Below are 15514 nucleotides of genomic sequence, written 5' to 3' on the forward strand. Positions count from 1 at the left end.
AATCAGGGTTCAGAGTCCCACCAACAAAGCCAGACAACCTTTCATTTAATCCTCCAGCGGATGAACACAGACATACGCCTTGATCATTGTGCCTTTTACTAAATATATACAAATTTTAATAGAATATGGTAACTGGTTTTATTGTTTCAAAAAGAAATATACTGTTTTAAGATTTGTGCACTGTACATTTCATTGAATTATTTTTTAAAAGTAAAAAAGAAAAAGTCTTGGGTGCCTCAGACCACTGGGGTGGACACAACTAACCCCTCTGAGAACATTTGAATCTGAGGTGGACATATATCCCTTTGGAGGTACACAGAAGCAAATGAAGACTCCTAAGTCAAATGTCCCCAGATTCCCCTCTAGCCATGCCACACAGCCACCTGCGGGTCTCCACTCACCTTCTCTTCCCTAGACATCCCCCAAACATCTGGCTGCTTTTGACTTGCTTTCTCCTTGCCCCATCTCTGGATTTAGCTGACATTTCCCACTCTCCCACTCAACAGCAATGTAGAAAACCAAATGCTTACAAGGGCTCACCCACAGCATCCCAAGCACTGTGCTGGTCACTGTGAGCAACAGGCGTGAGTGGCACCTTCAGAGCCTCAAAGAGCAGGAAAAGACACAAATCACTTGAGTGGAAGGTGGTTTGTGAAAAATGTCATGTACTTTGCAGTGCCTGCTACATTCTGCAAAGTCTCACAGAACAAACCTCACCAACATTTTGATCCTCTGTGTTCTAGAGCAGTGGTTTGGGTTACGAGAAAGAGACTCACTCAAGGTATGTCACAGGATGGAAGTTTATTGGAAGGACATGCTGGACAGGCTCCCAGGAAGAGTCCAGCCATCAGGCATGAAAAGGAATGGGGCCTGGAACTAGGGCAGGCCCAGCCTGGCTACTTGAAGTGCACCTAGCCTCCAATTTCTTCCCAGCCTGGAAGCTTCTACACCAACCTCCCACTGCTCTCCTAACCCAAATCCCATTTCTCAATCCAAATCCCAGAGCAACAGCTCGTTGCCCCTCCCACCATTCCCCCCAGTCTCCACTGGGCAGTCGCTAGCCCACCGGACGACTGGCTCCCCTCTGTCCCTCATTTCCTGGGAGATTTTAGTTCTTCTTGCTAACTCTCAGTCCCTTTAACACCTCCTGGCCTCCCAGCCTTCAGCAAAAGCTCAGGAATTCACTTGATCAATCAGAGGGATGCACGTGGACCAGAAATAAGGCTGCTAATAGCATATGCATTTGCTCCCCAGACTTGAAAGAGCCTATATGGTAGGGCCCAGTCCTTGGAGGGAGTTATTGTTAGTTGTTCAAACTGGGCCCCCAACTCATGGTGATGCCATGCACAATGGAATGAAACACTGTCCAATCCTGTGCCACCCACATGATTTGTTGTGGATTATCGTGGACTGTTGTGATCCACAAGGTTTTCATTGGCGGCTTTTCGGAAGTAGATTGCCAGATCTATCTTCCTAGTCTTCCTTAGTCTGGAAGCTCTGCTGAAATCTAAGGCACAGCAACACAAATCTTCCACTGACAGCTGGATGGTGGGTGTGCATGAGGTGCATTGGCTGGGAATCGAACCTGGGTCTCCTGAGCAGGCAACCTACTGCCTGTCATGCCCTCTCCCTTCCAAACCCAATGCCAAGGAGTGGATTCAAACTCATAGTGGCTGACCCTGTAGGACAGAGTAGAACTGCTCCATAGGGTCTCCAAAGCTGTAATCTTTATGGAAGCAGACTGCCACATCTTTCTGCTGTGGAGCAGCTGGTGGGTTCAAACAACTGACCTTTCTGTTAGCAGTCAATTGCTTAACCACTGCACCACCAGGGTTCCTTGCCCTTTCCCTAGAGGCCACCAACCCTTATTTCTTCAGTTTTATTGTATGAGAGGGACTACCTCTTACAGGAAGCCCATGACTGGCCAGAATGGCTGGGGGGAGAGGGGGAGAGATGCCAGTAGATGGACACTGAAATAGAGTGTAGCCTGCTGGCGGCATTCCCTCACTGTCGATCCCAAGGGTGATTCTACAGTTGGGAGCCCTTTGGAAACAGAATTTCCAAATGTACTCTGGACTGAGAATAAAGATTGCATTTCCCACTTTCATTTGCAGCTTGGATTGACCATGTAACTAAACTCCAGCCAATGGGAAGTGAGTAGAAATGATGAGCAACTTCTGGGTTGTGCCCACATAGGGAATGTGCGTGCTCTACTTCCGCTCTTCTTCCTTCTCACTGGTGGGAATGTGGACAGACACAGTAGGGCCATCATGAACCTTCACAATCAAAGGCAATACTTTAGGGATAGAGGAAAATAAGATAGAAGGATCCCGAGCCCCAACACTTTGAACTACCATAACATACCCAGACAAGTATGGGGGAGAAAAATAAAATTCTATCATATTGAAGTCACTGTACTTGGCCTCTTGTTAGAGCAGCCTAACTTCTATTCTAATACAGAGTCCATTGGCCAACCTGTGAGGACGCAGAAAGCTCCTCCTCTAATCCATCCAAAAGGTCCTGCTTGGGCTTTGAGGAGAAAGATATGAAGGGGCATTGGAGGAGGAATGGAGAGGAAAGATGAAATACAGAGAAAAGAGGAAGAGAGAGGAGATTGGACAACACAGTTAATTCATTTCTATTCAGAGTTCCCAGGGTTAACACCCTCCTGGAGAGATTGGGGTCACCCCACCTCTCACCACCCATTTTTCTTGGGGGCAAGAGGCTTGGAGCCAGGTCATAGGGAGTCAGATGTCCCAGAGCTGCTTTCACTGAGATAGGTGGGACCGGGCCCTGCCTGGCTCCCACGGCTCGAGTCATCAGAGATTCCGGCGTCCTTCTCCTGATGGCAGGCAGTGCCACCGGTCAGCTCAGGGTTGGAGCACAGTACGAGGTCTCAAATGTGGCTGCATCAGGATCAATGAGCTTTCCACAGAGAAAACTCTGGTCACAATAGGACCCCAAGTGCAGTCATTGCCTGACCCCTAACTCTGGACAAGGGCAGCCCCCTACCAGCCTTAGGGCCCAGCCCAGGGAGATCGGTGAGAGTGTGTGGATGGTTGCCATGGGGCTTGGAGCTCTGGCCACCAAATGTATTGTCCACAGAGGGGGACACATCACCCCAGCCCAGGTGATCAGTAGGCTCGGGAGTGGGGGAAATAGACCTCAAAAAGAGGTGGAGGGATCAGAAAATGTATCTTAGAAGTGGAGGTGATGCTGCTAAGTCAGCCATCCAGCCACCCAGCAAACACTTGGCTGCTCTCGGCCCCAATCGGAATATGGCTCCCCAGCCTCCTTGGGGACCAGGCTCCCGACACTCTCTCACCAACCTCCTCCAACCCCAGGCACCATTCCACAAATGAGAGCTGCCTCCACACGCCAGCTTGGCAGTGTGGGTTAGCCGAGTGTTGGCCTGTGTGTGCTCACGTGTATGTTGAATGGATACCTGCGTGGTCTCCTTCTGAAAAGCCATCTCCACCAAATTCTGGCAGGATCTCTGCTTATGTAAGGGCCTCCTTCTGTGGAGGGCAAGAGTGGACTTAGGAACTCTCTCCCCACCTCTCCTGCCTCCCCCCTTTCCTTTCTTCCCCACAGGCTTTTCTCAGACTGCTTGCTGTACGTAGCACTGGGGAGCCACGTGAAGAGGGGGTACCTCATCTTTTTTCCTCCCCAACCCCTTATTCAGCACAGACTGGATAAAGAGAAGGAAAGATGAAAACTACTGCAAGATGGATTTCGGGACAATTCTAGATGAGATTCCCAAAATTTAGAGGGGGCAGGCTAGGAAGTTCTGGAGCCTATGAATTTGGAAGGAGGGAGGGTCTCCTAAAGGAGCTGGGGACATGTCGAGGGGAAAGAAGGGGGGGGGGCCCATCCACCTCCCCAGCTCCAGACTCACCTCCAGGCATAACAGGCCCCCAGGCTCAATAGCAGGAACAGAACACCTGCCAGCCACCCCAGGACCCAGAGGAGCTGCTGGAACAGATGGAGGCGGTGCAGGGCTGGAATACAGAGTGGAGATTAGGGGCAGCTGTGGATCCAGGCCTCTGGTGCCCCCTTCCCATGTCCTGCCCCACACATAAAACCTTCTGTTCTAACTCTTCTCAACGATGTTCATCATCAGTGACGCTCCCCACGCAAGAGAGTTCCATGCAACCAGTCTAGTCTAGACAGATAAGCTGTATTGCAGCAGAAGGGGCTCAAGGAAGACCTCAGAAGAAAACCTTTGGACCTATGAGCTGGGCATTTGTGTAGAGTGGCCCCCACCTCACCTCTAGTCCCAAAATAGGTGGAGGCTGAGGCAGAACCCAGGGCATTGGAGGCAGAGCACACGTATTCCCCCTGGTCGCTGGGCCTCAGCTCCTCCATGTCCACCCGCAGGGCATTAGGAGAAGCCAAGACATGGATGTGTGGCTCAGCAGGAGGGCCCCGGGCCTGGCTGGATGCCACCAATCGACCGCCGAGGTGGAGGGTCAGGCTGGCACGTGGCTCACTGTCCACTCGGCAGTCCAGGATGCCCTGGAGTCCACTCTCAGGCTCTACAAAAACTGTCATGGTGGGTGTCTCAGGAGGGTCTGTGGGAGGGAAGGGAGAGTAGTGATTGCAATAAACGACCACAGGTTCCTCCTCTCCCTGGATACTTGCTGCATGTAAAGTGACTTTGCTGCTACTCCCATTAAGAGCGGGAGCCTGTTTCCCCACCCCTTGAATCTGTGACTCCCTTTGATCAATAGAAGCAGAAGTGACATGTGATGTCAGAGCTAGACCTCAAGAGGTTCCTTCTAGGAACACAACCATTTGGGAAGCCCAAAATAGCCTGCTCCAAACATGTAACAACCCAACGAACAGACAGCCCCAGCTGCCAGCCATGAGGGTGAGGCCATCTTAGACCACCCAGCCTTGGGTGAGCCAAAGGACTACTGCAGCTGCATGAGGTGGGACCAGCAGAAGAACTGCCCAGAGGAACCCACCCAAATCTCTCACCCTCAGAATTGTGAGCGAATAAAGTGGCTGTTGTTTTGAGCTCTGTGTTTTGGGGTGGTTTGTTACATAGCAATAGCTGACTGATACAGTACAGGGCCATGGTGAAGAATGGAGTAAGAGACTGAGGCTGATGAGGGCCTATAGTGTGTTAGGCATTCTGGGTGCTTTATCTCCTGTATTCCTCACAAGGTGAGGGGACTGATGTATTCCCCATTTTACAGATGAGGAAACTGAGGCAGAGATGCACCATATCACACACCAGTCAGTGGCAGAGCCAGAATTCCAACCCAGGCCTGCATAGGTGAGAAGTCCTTGCCCTTTGCAGATGGAAGAGGATGAGGATCTGAGGTGGGCACGAGAGGTAGGGAGATTGAGGCAGGGGTTCTCACAGAGCACGCGGAGCATAACTGGAGCAGAGATGACGGCCCCAGAAAGGAGCTTGACCCGGCAGTGGTACACCCCAGCCTGGGCACGGGTCACAGAGGTGAAGGGGAGAGTGGGCACAGGCTCTGCAGGGAGTTGCCGGCCATTCCAGAACCAAGTGAAGGTAGTGTTGCCCAGGGGCCCATGGCCATCTGGGAGGCAGCAGCTCAGGTTCAGTGCAGCGCCCTCAGGCAAGTCCAGGCCTGGTTCCGCCACCACACGCACACCTGCAGGCCGAGATGGGAGGGGGCCAGGAGTCTTCAGGCCTGTCGGAGCTGGGCCTCTGGGTCAACCTGGGCTCCCAAGAGGCCTCTGTACATCGTGGGAAGGTCTGAATCTGACTGGGATGTATGCCCTCCAAGGTGGGACTGTGTCCCCCCTGAGAACAGGGCTGGCTCTCATTCTTGAGCTGGGTGCCCCAGGGCAGGGCTGTGTCCCCTTCATCACACCAGGCTTTCTTGTAGATAAGGCTGCATCTTGCCCTCACCAAGGGGGACTGCACCTCCTCCCTCAGACGGGGTCCTTGAGGGTGAACTGTGTCTCTCTCCCAACCCCAGGCTTCCCCAGGGCAGGTCTGAGTCCCCACCCCCAGTCAGGGCTCTATGAGGGCAGAGTTATACCCCCACACTCCCTTTGGTCACTGCTACACTTCCACCCTTACAGGACTAGGGCAAGGCTGTGTCTTCCCCCTCAGACTGGGCAGCCCCCTCCAGTGGGAGCTGGGCCTCCTTTGTCAAAATAGGCATTTTGAGGCAGAACTCTAGCTTATCTCTTGGGCGGGAGCCCCAGCCCTCCCATGGACTCCAACCCCACAGCACATGAGCTCCACACCTCATGGCCCCACGTGCTGAGCCCACGTGCCTGGGCCCCTCCCCTACCTGCTTACCTACAGCCTGCAGCTGCCCAGTGGTGCTGACTGAGCCCAGCGAATTATGGGCCATGCAGACATAGGTGTCCTCATTTCCTGCTGGCACCTCTTGCACCTGCAGCCTCAGGGCATTGCGGGCCACCTGGATGGGACCTGTCCCCAATGCCGAGCCACGGGCCCCCTGGCTGGTGGCCAGCACCTGGCCATCACAGGACAGGGTCAGCTCGGCAGGCGGCTCGCTGTCCACAGTGCACTGCACTACGGTTGCAGGACTGGCCCGAGAGTCCCGGAAGAAGGACAGGACGGCGTCACGGGGGGCATCTGGGGAGGGCGAGGCACAAGGGGGCCTTCCTGGACACCCTTGGACTGCACAGCTGAGCCCTGCCCACAGCCCACCTCCTGACCCCTCTGGACCAAAGGTCACCTCCTAAAGGTGACGCCTTCTCAGGAGTACCGTGAGCAGCTTCCTCTGAGCAGGATCTGCCTTCGTCACCCCACAGAGGCCCCAGGCCTCTCCTCATCACCTGAGTCCTCTTTCCCCAGGTGCCCACTCCCAGGTCCTCTGCAGTCCTGCACTCGCACCAGGGCCTGGAAGCACCCTCCGCCCACCCCACGCTGGGCAGCCCTGCCAGGGATCCCCTGCTCACAGAGGACTTGCAGGGCAGCAGGCCGGGAGCTGCGTGTGCCCTGGGCATCCTGGGCTTGGCAGGAGTAGGCACCCGCGTGAGCCCGCGTGGCCACCGGGAACGAGAGGGAGGCGAGTGGCCCCTCTTGCAGCCAGCGGCCATTGTGGTACCAGGCATAAAGAGTGGGTGGGTGCGCAGTGGGGTCTTCACAGGTCACTGTCACAGGGTCCCCCTCAGGCACAGCAGCTGATGGAGCCAGGGTCACCCGCACTCCTGTTACCAAGGAGATCAGGGTCGGCCAGGCCCAGCCAGATGCCATAGCTGGTCCCCACACTGGCAGGGCCCGGCCTTACCCTCCAGCCGCAGCTCCAGGGACATGTTGGCCTGGCCCAGGGGGCTGTGGGCAGAGCAGCTGTAGAGACCCTCGTTGCTGGGCCGGGGGTCCCACAGCTCCAGGCGCAGGGTGTTGGAGATGGAATCTGTGGTCGAGGAGGCCAGGAGACGGCCAGCGTGGCTGAGGGCCAGCTGGGCAGGTGGACGACTATCCACAGTGCACAATAGCAGGACCAGCTGCTCACCATGGCTCTCCAGGAGGTAGGTCAGGCGCAGGCCACGGGGCGCGTCTGCAGGGGCACAAGAGGCTCAGAAGGAGCTGTGAGGAGGCCAGTTTGCAGGCAGCGTTCAAGCCCAGGAAGGACCTATCCCCATGGTTCCCTAACTCTCATGCTCCTTGTCCAGTGCTCCCTTGGCTGGGCAGGGTACTGAGTTCCCGGGCTGCTGAGAAGCCCCACCTGCATCCAACAGACTCACAGAGGACATCCAGGGAGACAGGTTTAGAGAGGCGGGGTGCCTGGCCAGGGATCCCCACACCACAGCGGTACGAGGCAGCATCTGTGACCGTGACGTTGGGCAGGAGGATAGAGCGGGCACCTGGGCGTTGCTTCCCATCCTGGTACCACGTGTAGGTGAGGTGGGCCAGGTGGGTCCATACCAGGCAGGTCAGGTTCACCAGCTGCCCCTCGTGTACTGTGGCCTCAGGCCACACCTGCACACTCACAGCTGGAGAGGGAGGGAGGGCATGGGGACATCCGTCAGGGCCCGAGATTGTGTAGAGCAGCCACCTGTCCCCAGAAGTGACAGTGACCCCTACTGCTGGCTGAACCCCTGGCCTCTGTGACCCTCAGGGGCCCACCTGCAATGGGGCTCAGATGTCGGGTTTGAGAGCCCATCATCACCCCTCAGCAGGTCTCTAGCATGCACCCCACATTGGCCCTGGTCAGGGTAGATGGAGAGGACACAGGCCTCCCCAGCTGTTTCCCCTGGAGCACCCTCTCTCTGATTGGTTTTATCCACTGGGCAGCTGTGTAGAATTCTGTTTTTAAGAAAGGTTCTTCCATGAAACACAAGTCTAGAAACTGCTGCCTTGAGGAGGGTGGGGAGTGGGGACTGTATGTTCTGCCCTCCTGCCTATGCCCCAGTCTTCTGACACTTTCTCCCTCCCCCCTCCTCTCTTTAAAGAGCCACCCACACACACCCCATGCCCCCACACTGACCCTGGGCATCAAAGGTGGCTGAGGCCGAAGCTTGGCCCAGGGTGTTGTTGGCCTTACAGGTGTAGACACCCTCATCCTCCAACACCGCACCGTGAATCTCCAGGCGCAAGGCATTGGAGGCCACGACCACCTGCAGGTGGGGAGAGCTGCCTGCAGAGGCCCCCAAACCCTGCAGGGTGGAGGCCAGAAGGCGGTCCCCGTGGAGCAGGCGCAGCTGGGCTGGAGGGTCACTGTCCACACGGCACAGGAAGAGGCCCAGTCGCCCAGGGCCGGTGTCCATCAGGATAGTGAGCTTGGCCTGGTGGGGTGCGTCTACACAGGGTGGGGAGTGGTCAGGGCTTGGCCAGGTGGTCCCTCATCCCCGGCTCTCTCATGGAGGCAGAGCCCCAGGCCAGGGACATCCCCACCCCCATGTGGATGGGATAAAAGCTCTTACAGGACACATGGAGGCTGACGGGGGTAGCCAGGCTTGTGGTGGCCAAGCCCGGGGCTTGGGCTTGACAGTGGTAGGCTCCAGCTTGGCTTGAAGAAATGGCTGCGAAGTGGAGCGTGGCCAAGGTCTGCTCCTGGAGGAGCTGGCTGTTCCGGTACCAGCGGTATGAGGTCCCGTCCGGGACCCCTGTGGGTACCTGGCAGCTCAGAACCACCTCCTGGCCCTCTTGGACCTCAGGTGACGGTGACACCTGAACCCAGGCTCCTGCAGGGAGAAACAGAGAGCAGATGAGGACTCTCTGCTGTTCCATCTCACAGTCTGGGACTGTAAGTCTGTCCATAAAAGAGCTGCAAGACCCCAACCCCGGCAGGAGTTTCGGCTGGGAGCCACAACTCCTTACCAGGCCGCAGCCAAAGGCCCTACCCAGCCCCATGCCTCTGTGTCTCCAGCCTCCAGCTCCCTGGCATTGGTTCTGTCCTGGTATTTGCCTCCATCACCTTGAGCTACAGTTCTGCTCTGCCAATCATATCTTGTCTGCCAGAGGCCAGGCTTGTGTACCCTGCAGCCCAGTGTCAGGCATAGCACCCGCAAATGTGATTCAACCCACAAAGCACAGACATGGAAGGGATTTAGGTCATGCCAAAGGCCACTTGCCCAGGTATGTCCTGATCACGAGAAGGACTCAGCATGGGTGGCTGAGGGCTGAGAAGAAGAGGTGAGCAGCTTTGTGATCTAGGTTTCTCTCCAGCCCTTTCTGGTCCAGCTCTGAATATAAGCTCCAGGCCATGAGAGACCAGGCACCAGTGACCAAGCAAAGGACAGCTCCTAGGAGCTTCCTAGGTCCAAGGCAGGGTGGGGAGGAGGGGATGAGATGGAGGAACTGCTGGAGAACTCAAGCTGTGGCTGTGACCAGAACCGAGTTAGCCCCAGAGTTAGCAGTGCCCTCTGCTAGTCATGTGACCATGAGCAAGCACCTGAAATGCTCTGGCTCTTGTTTTCTCTGCCTATGAAATGGGTATGATAAATAAGAAAAGATACACTGGACCAAGGACAGAGCAAGGCCCAAAGTAAATGTTCAAATTTGATGCTGTTTGTCACTGTGGGAAAGAAAGTGTGTATTTTTCTTTGGTTTTTGCATTATACGTATTAACTTTCATTTTTCCTGGCTGATTGCTTAGTGAATATTTTTATAGAAAAAAATATATATATATTTATATATGCGTGTGTGTGTTTGTACGTATACACACACACGTACATGCAGGTATATGTGGTTTGGTATGTGAATTTTATTATGTAACAAAATTATATTATTATAAAAAGAAGAGGCGGGGCCAAGATGGCTGACTAGGTAGACGCTACCTCGAATCCCTCTTGCAACAAAGACTCGGAAAAACAAGTGAATCGATCACATACATAACAATCTACGAACCCTGAACAACAAACACAGATTTAAAGAGTTGACCTGAATGACAGAGACGGAGAACGAACAACTACAGGGAAGCAGCGACTGTTTTTGGAGCCTGGAGCCAGCATCCCAGTCAGGTAACCTTGGCACCGGGCTTAGGACTGGGCCCAGGAGAGCTGAACACAAAATCTTGTGATGGCGCAAACAAGGGGTGCAGCCCTAACCCCCTGAACTGACCCCGGGAGGGGGCCCAGCCGGTCCACGTGGGCGGCGTGGCGACGTGACTGGTGGGAGAAGTCCCCGGGAGGCAGTGACTGGTTTTGGAGCCGGGAGTGCAGCATCCCAGCAGGGGAACCTTGGCGCCGGGCTTTGGACTGGGCACAGGGGAGCTGGACACGGCATCCACTCACAGCACAAACACGGGGCGCAGCCCTACTCCCCTAAACTAACCCCAGGAGGGGGCCCAGCCGGTCCGCGGGAGTGGCCCGGCGACGCAGCTGGCGGGACGAGAAGTCCCCGGGAGGCAGTGACTGGTTTTGGAGCCGGGAGTGCAGCGTCCCAGCAGGGGAACCTTGACGCTGGGCTTTGGACTGGCAGCGGAGGATCTGACCGCGGCTTTAGCGAGCCAGACCCTTGGGGGCAATCTCCACACAGCCAGCACACATAGGCAACAGATAAAATAATCATCCCAAGCAAGATAAGCAACTTTGGCTATATTCCAGGGTGCTACTCTCCTGTTTTTCTGAACCCCGCCTCCCCTTCCCAGGCGGCTTCATTAACATTGGAATTTCCTGAGCCAGAGGGAGAACGGCTCCGGCTCCATGGCGGCCTTGCTTTTCCCTTTTTTTTTTTTTTTTTTTGGTCTTTTCCTAACCCATTCTTCCGGCCTGAGAGAAGCAACCACAAAAAACCCAGAGACCAAAAATCCTTCCCTAATTGGACTAAAAACACAGAACCAGCTCCAGCCAAGCATATATGATCCAAATCTCGGGCTTTCATCCTTACAAGGAACAAGGTGGCGGTTATAATCCAAAGGCAGTTCTGATAGGGATCTGACTGCATTTTTTTTTTAGCAGATTTACTGGAAAAACAAGTTTCCCAGGTCTGATATATCTGCTTATTCAACAGAGCCCTAACTGACCCACAACAGGGAACTGAGGGCTGAAGCTCCCCCCAGACCACCTAGCCTCTTGCCTTAGGGGTTTAAGGAGGGTGACACCTACCAATCAGTAGAGGTACTTGCATTGGGGGCCTAAGGTACAGCTGCAGTGCCCTCCCACCAAGGTGCTATAGGAATAGAGACACACCTACCTCACTGACACTTGGGGGAAGCCTTTCAGCATCCTGCCCCCCCTGGAGTGTGAACCCCAGCTGCTAATAGAATCTGGTGCACACAACTATCACCACTACTTCTCGAGGTGGATAGGTGTTAGGGTGCCGCACACACTTGATGACCCAAAATCAGATTCTACTCAAGAATAGTGAATAGACTCAGGCATATATATCTGGCAACAGCCCAAACCAGCTGGTAATAGGTCATAAGTAAGTCAAGGGCTACAACAAATAAGACAGCACAATCTAGTAGCCCATCCACGTATATTGAAAGAAAACAAAACAAGATAAGACTCAGTGAGCAATTATAGAATAAACCACTACTTTTTATTAGTGATGGCTCGGAGACAGCAGTCGATATCAAACCACATAAAGAAGCAGACCATGACAGCTTCTACAACCCCCCAAACAAAAGAATCAAAATCTTTCCCAAATGAAGATACAATCCTGGAATTATCAGATACAGAATATAAAAAACTAATTTACAGAATGCTTCAAGACATCAGGGATGACCTCAGAAATGAAATAAGGCAAACTGCAGAAAAAGCCAAGGAACACACTGATAAAACAGTTGAAGAACTCAAAAACATTACTCAAGAACATAGTGGAAAAATTAATAAGTTGCAAGAATCCATAGAGAGACAGCATGCAGAAATCCAAAAGATTAACAATAAAATTACAGAATTAGACAACACAATAGGAAGTCAGAGGAGCAGACTCGAGCAATTAGAATGCAGACTGGGAAATCTGGAGGACCAGGGAATTAACACCAACATAGCTGAAAAAAAATCAGATAAAAGAATTTAAAAAAATGAAGAAACCCTAAGAATCATGTGGGACTCTATCAAGAAGGATAACTTGCGTGTGATTGGAGTCCCAGAACAGGGAGGGAGGACAGAAAACACAGAGAAAATAGTTGAAGATCTGCTGACAGAAAACTTTCCTGACATGATGAAAGATGAAAGGATATCTATCCAAGATGCTCATCGAACCCCATTTAAGATTGATCCAAAAAGAAAAACACCAAGACATATTATCATCAAACTTGCCAAAACCAAAGATAAAGAGAAAATTTTAAAAGCTGCCAGGGAGAAAAGAAAGGTCTCCTTCAAGGGAGAATCAATAAGAATAAGTTCAGACTACTCAGCAGAAACCATGCAGGCAAGAAGGCAATGGGCTGACATATAGAGAGCACTGAAGGAGAAAAACTGCCAGCCAAGGATCATATATCCAGCAAAACTCTCTCTGAAATATGAAGGCGAAATTAAGATATTTACAGATAAACACAAGCCTAGAGAATTTGCAAAAACCAAACCAAAGCTACAAGAAATACTAAAGGAAATTGGTCAGAAAACCAATAATATCAGATACCAGCACAACACAAGGTCACAAAACAGAACATCCTGATATCAACTCAAATAGGGAAATCACAAAAACAAATTAAAATTAATTATAAAAAAATGCTCATAACAGGGACTCATTGAAGTCAATACGTAAAAGATCACAGTAATCAAAAAGAGGGACTAAATACAGGTGGCATAGAACTGCCATATGGAGAGGGATACAAAGCGATATAGGACAATACAAGTTAGGTTTTTACTTAGAAAAATAGGGGTAAATATTAAGGTAACCACAAAGAGGTATAACAACTCCATAACTCAAAATAAAAGCCAAGAAAAACATAATGACTCAACAAACATAAAGTCAAATACTATGAAAATGAGGATCTCACAATTTACAAAGAAAAACGTCTCAGCACAAAAAAGTAAGTGGAAAAATGAAATTGTCAACAACACACATAAAAAGGCATCAAAATGACAACACTAAACACTTATTTATCTATAATTACGCTGAATGTAAATGGACTAAATGCACCAATAAAGAGACAGAGAGTCTCGGACGGGATAAAAAGAAGTTACCTGTCAGAAAGTGCTCTAGCTGATCAAACCACCTGGGGCAGTTGCCACTGCCTCCTAGTGGCTGCAGTGGGTGAAAATACCTAGCAGGAGACAATGGGAGGTCTCCTGCTGGCTGGCTGGAAACTGTCCCCTGACCACGACTGAAAAGGGCTCATATTTCTGTGCAAAATCCATACCACCCAACTCAAAGCCTGGCCAGAGTGGCCCTCAAGGCATCAAGGTCTGTCACATCATAGGACTGGCACTCACCTCGGACCTGGAAGAAGAGGGAGGTGTTGGCTGATCCAAAAACATTTGTGGCCTCGCAGCGGTAGCTGCCAGAGTCTCCAAGACTCAGTTCTCGGACCTCCAGCTGCAGGGAGTTGGCCGTGGCCTTGGCCTGGAGCCGGCCACGGGATGGAAGCTGGGGCCCCGGGCTAGTGGCCAGGAGGTTCTCCCCATGGAACAGGGCCAGCTGGGCTGGAGGGCGGCTGTCCACGGTGCAGACAAACACAGCCACATGGCCCTGGCCCACGTCCAGGAGGGCCGACAGCTTTGGAGGGTCTGGTGGGTCTGTAGGGATATAGGGATCTCAGGCCACCCTCAGCCCTACTCACCAAGACCCAACTGCCACACAATGTCCCACTCCCCCGCTCCACACACACACAGTCAAGGCCTACCCTTGTCCCAACCCCAGCCCTATTCCTCTCCCCCAGGCCACCACTCTACCCTCCGAGTCCCCAGGTCTGCCCTTGTTGGTCACCCACAGAGCACATTCAAGGCCACTGGGGCAGAGGGCTGGGTCCCAGCTCTGGCGAGGATGTGGCAGGCATAGAGGGCAGCATCGGTCCGGGCCACAGGCAACAGGGTCACGGTCTCCAGGGGACCCTGGGTCCACAGTGCCCCATCCCGGAACCAGGAGAAGTTGGCAGGGCTGCCGGCGGCTTTGCGGCTCACGTTGCAAGTCAGGTTGGCTGCCACACCTTCCCGCAGTGTGTCTGATGGCTCGATGACCAGGACGGTGGCTGGAGAGCAACAACACAGGCTCACCGGAGGTAGGGCCAGGGCCCAGTGACCCAGCCTTCCAGCCTGGGCAGACTCTACGTGTGGAGAGGGTAGAGAGGAGACCCTCGGGGAAACTCATGGGCAGGGAGGAAACCAGATGAACTCACAGGGAGCTGAGGGCTCCTCCAACAGGCAGTGTGACACTCAGGTGGCCAGAACCCCTGTGTGAGACCAGGGAGCCTACGAGAAGTGGGCCCTGGGGAGCATGGGGGGCACTGGTCGGGGGGGACCAGTAAAGAAGGAGGGCAACACACTGCACAGAGCTCAGCCTCACTGCCCCAGGCTTTGAGCAGGGAACAGAGCAGCTCTGGTCTCCCCCAATGTGGAGGGAGGCAGCGAGGCTCCGGGGGCTCCCACTCATCCCTGTGGACGGCTTTGCCTCCTCCTACTGCTGAACAGAAGTGGCTTCCACCAGTCAGACCCCCTTGAAGTGGGGGCTGCAGAGGAGCAGCCTTGGGAGGACCAGCCCTCAGGTATGGACCACTGACACCCAGACCCCCTTTAGCTCCCTGCCTGACTCACCCCGGGCATTGAAGGTGGCGGAGGCCGAGGTGTTGCCCATGGCATTGCTGGCCTCACATAGGTATGTGCCCTCATCCTCCAGCACAGGGTCAGGAATCTCCATGCGCAGCAAGTTGGGGGCTCTAGTGACCTGAATGTGCTGGGAATAGCCCCCAGCCGGTGGCAGGGAAGAGGCCACAATGTGGTCTCCGTGGAGCAGCCGAAGCAGGGCCGGAGGGTCGCTGTCCACACGGCACAAGAGGAGGCCTCGCCGTCCAGTCCCAACTCCAGTGGCATCAGGGTCCAGGCGGGCAATGAGCCTGGGCTGGCGTGGGGCATCTGTAGGCAAGAAGAATACAGGTGCTCATCCCACACCGTTGCCAGCGTCCTGGGCCCTCAGGTGCATCCAGGATGGGTAGGTTCCCAG

The 15514-nt window shown here is 53.6% G+C and overlaps 1 protein-coding gene across 6 annotated transcripts in view; it reads right to left on the bottom strand.

The window, feature by feature from the left end:
* Positions 1-173: 173 nt before the first annotated feature.
* SIGLEC1 (sialic acid binding Ig like lectin 1) overlaps positions 174-15514 on the bottom strand; it is a 31122-nt gene continuing 15781 nt past the window's right edge. For 3 of the 6 annotated variants that reach the window (XM_049869594.1, XM_049869593.1, XM_049869592.1), the window contains 15 exons: positions 15109-15426; positions 14289-14546; positions 13792-14094; positions 8890-9150; positions 8454-8765; positions 7711-7959; positions 7254-7523; positions 6922-7173; positions 6293-6595; positions 5373-5633; positions 4272-4574; positions 3899-4001; positions 3446-3518; positions 2476-2529; positions 174-2276 (listed from right to left, as the gene is read on the bottom strand). In XM_049869594.1, the coding sequence (XP_049725551.1) occupies positions 2211-2276; positions 2476-2529; positions 3446-3518; positions 3899-4001; positions 4272-4574; positions 5373-5633; positions 6293-6595; positions 6922-7173; positions 7254-7523; positions 7711-7959; positions 8454-8765; positions 8890-9150; positions 13792-14094; positions 14289-14546; positions 15109-15426 (3386 nt within the window). In that variant the 3' untranslated portion in view covers positions 174-2210. Of the gene's footprint in view, positions 2277-2364; positions 2926-3445; positions 3519-3898; positions 4002-4271; positions 4575-5372; positions 5634-6292; positions 6596-6921; positions 7174-7253; positions 7524-7710; positions 7960-8453; positions 8766-8889; positions 9151-13791; positions 14095-14288; positions 14547-15108; positions 15427-15514 lie in introns of those variants that run through there. The other 3 variants (XR_007515432.1, XR_007515433.1, XM_049869595.1) reach the window with 3 other exon arrangements.

Source organism: Elephas maximus, chromosome 25 (assembly GCF_024166365.1).
Source record: "Elephas maximus indicus isolate mEleMax1 chromosome 25, mEleMax1 primary haplotype, whole genome shotgun sequence".
Lineage (NCBI taxonomy): Eukaryota > Metazoa > Chordata > Mammalia > Proboscidea > Elephantidae > Elephas > Elephas maximus.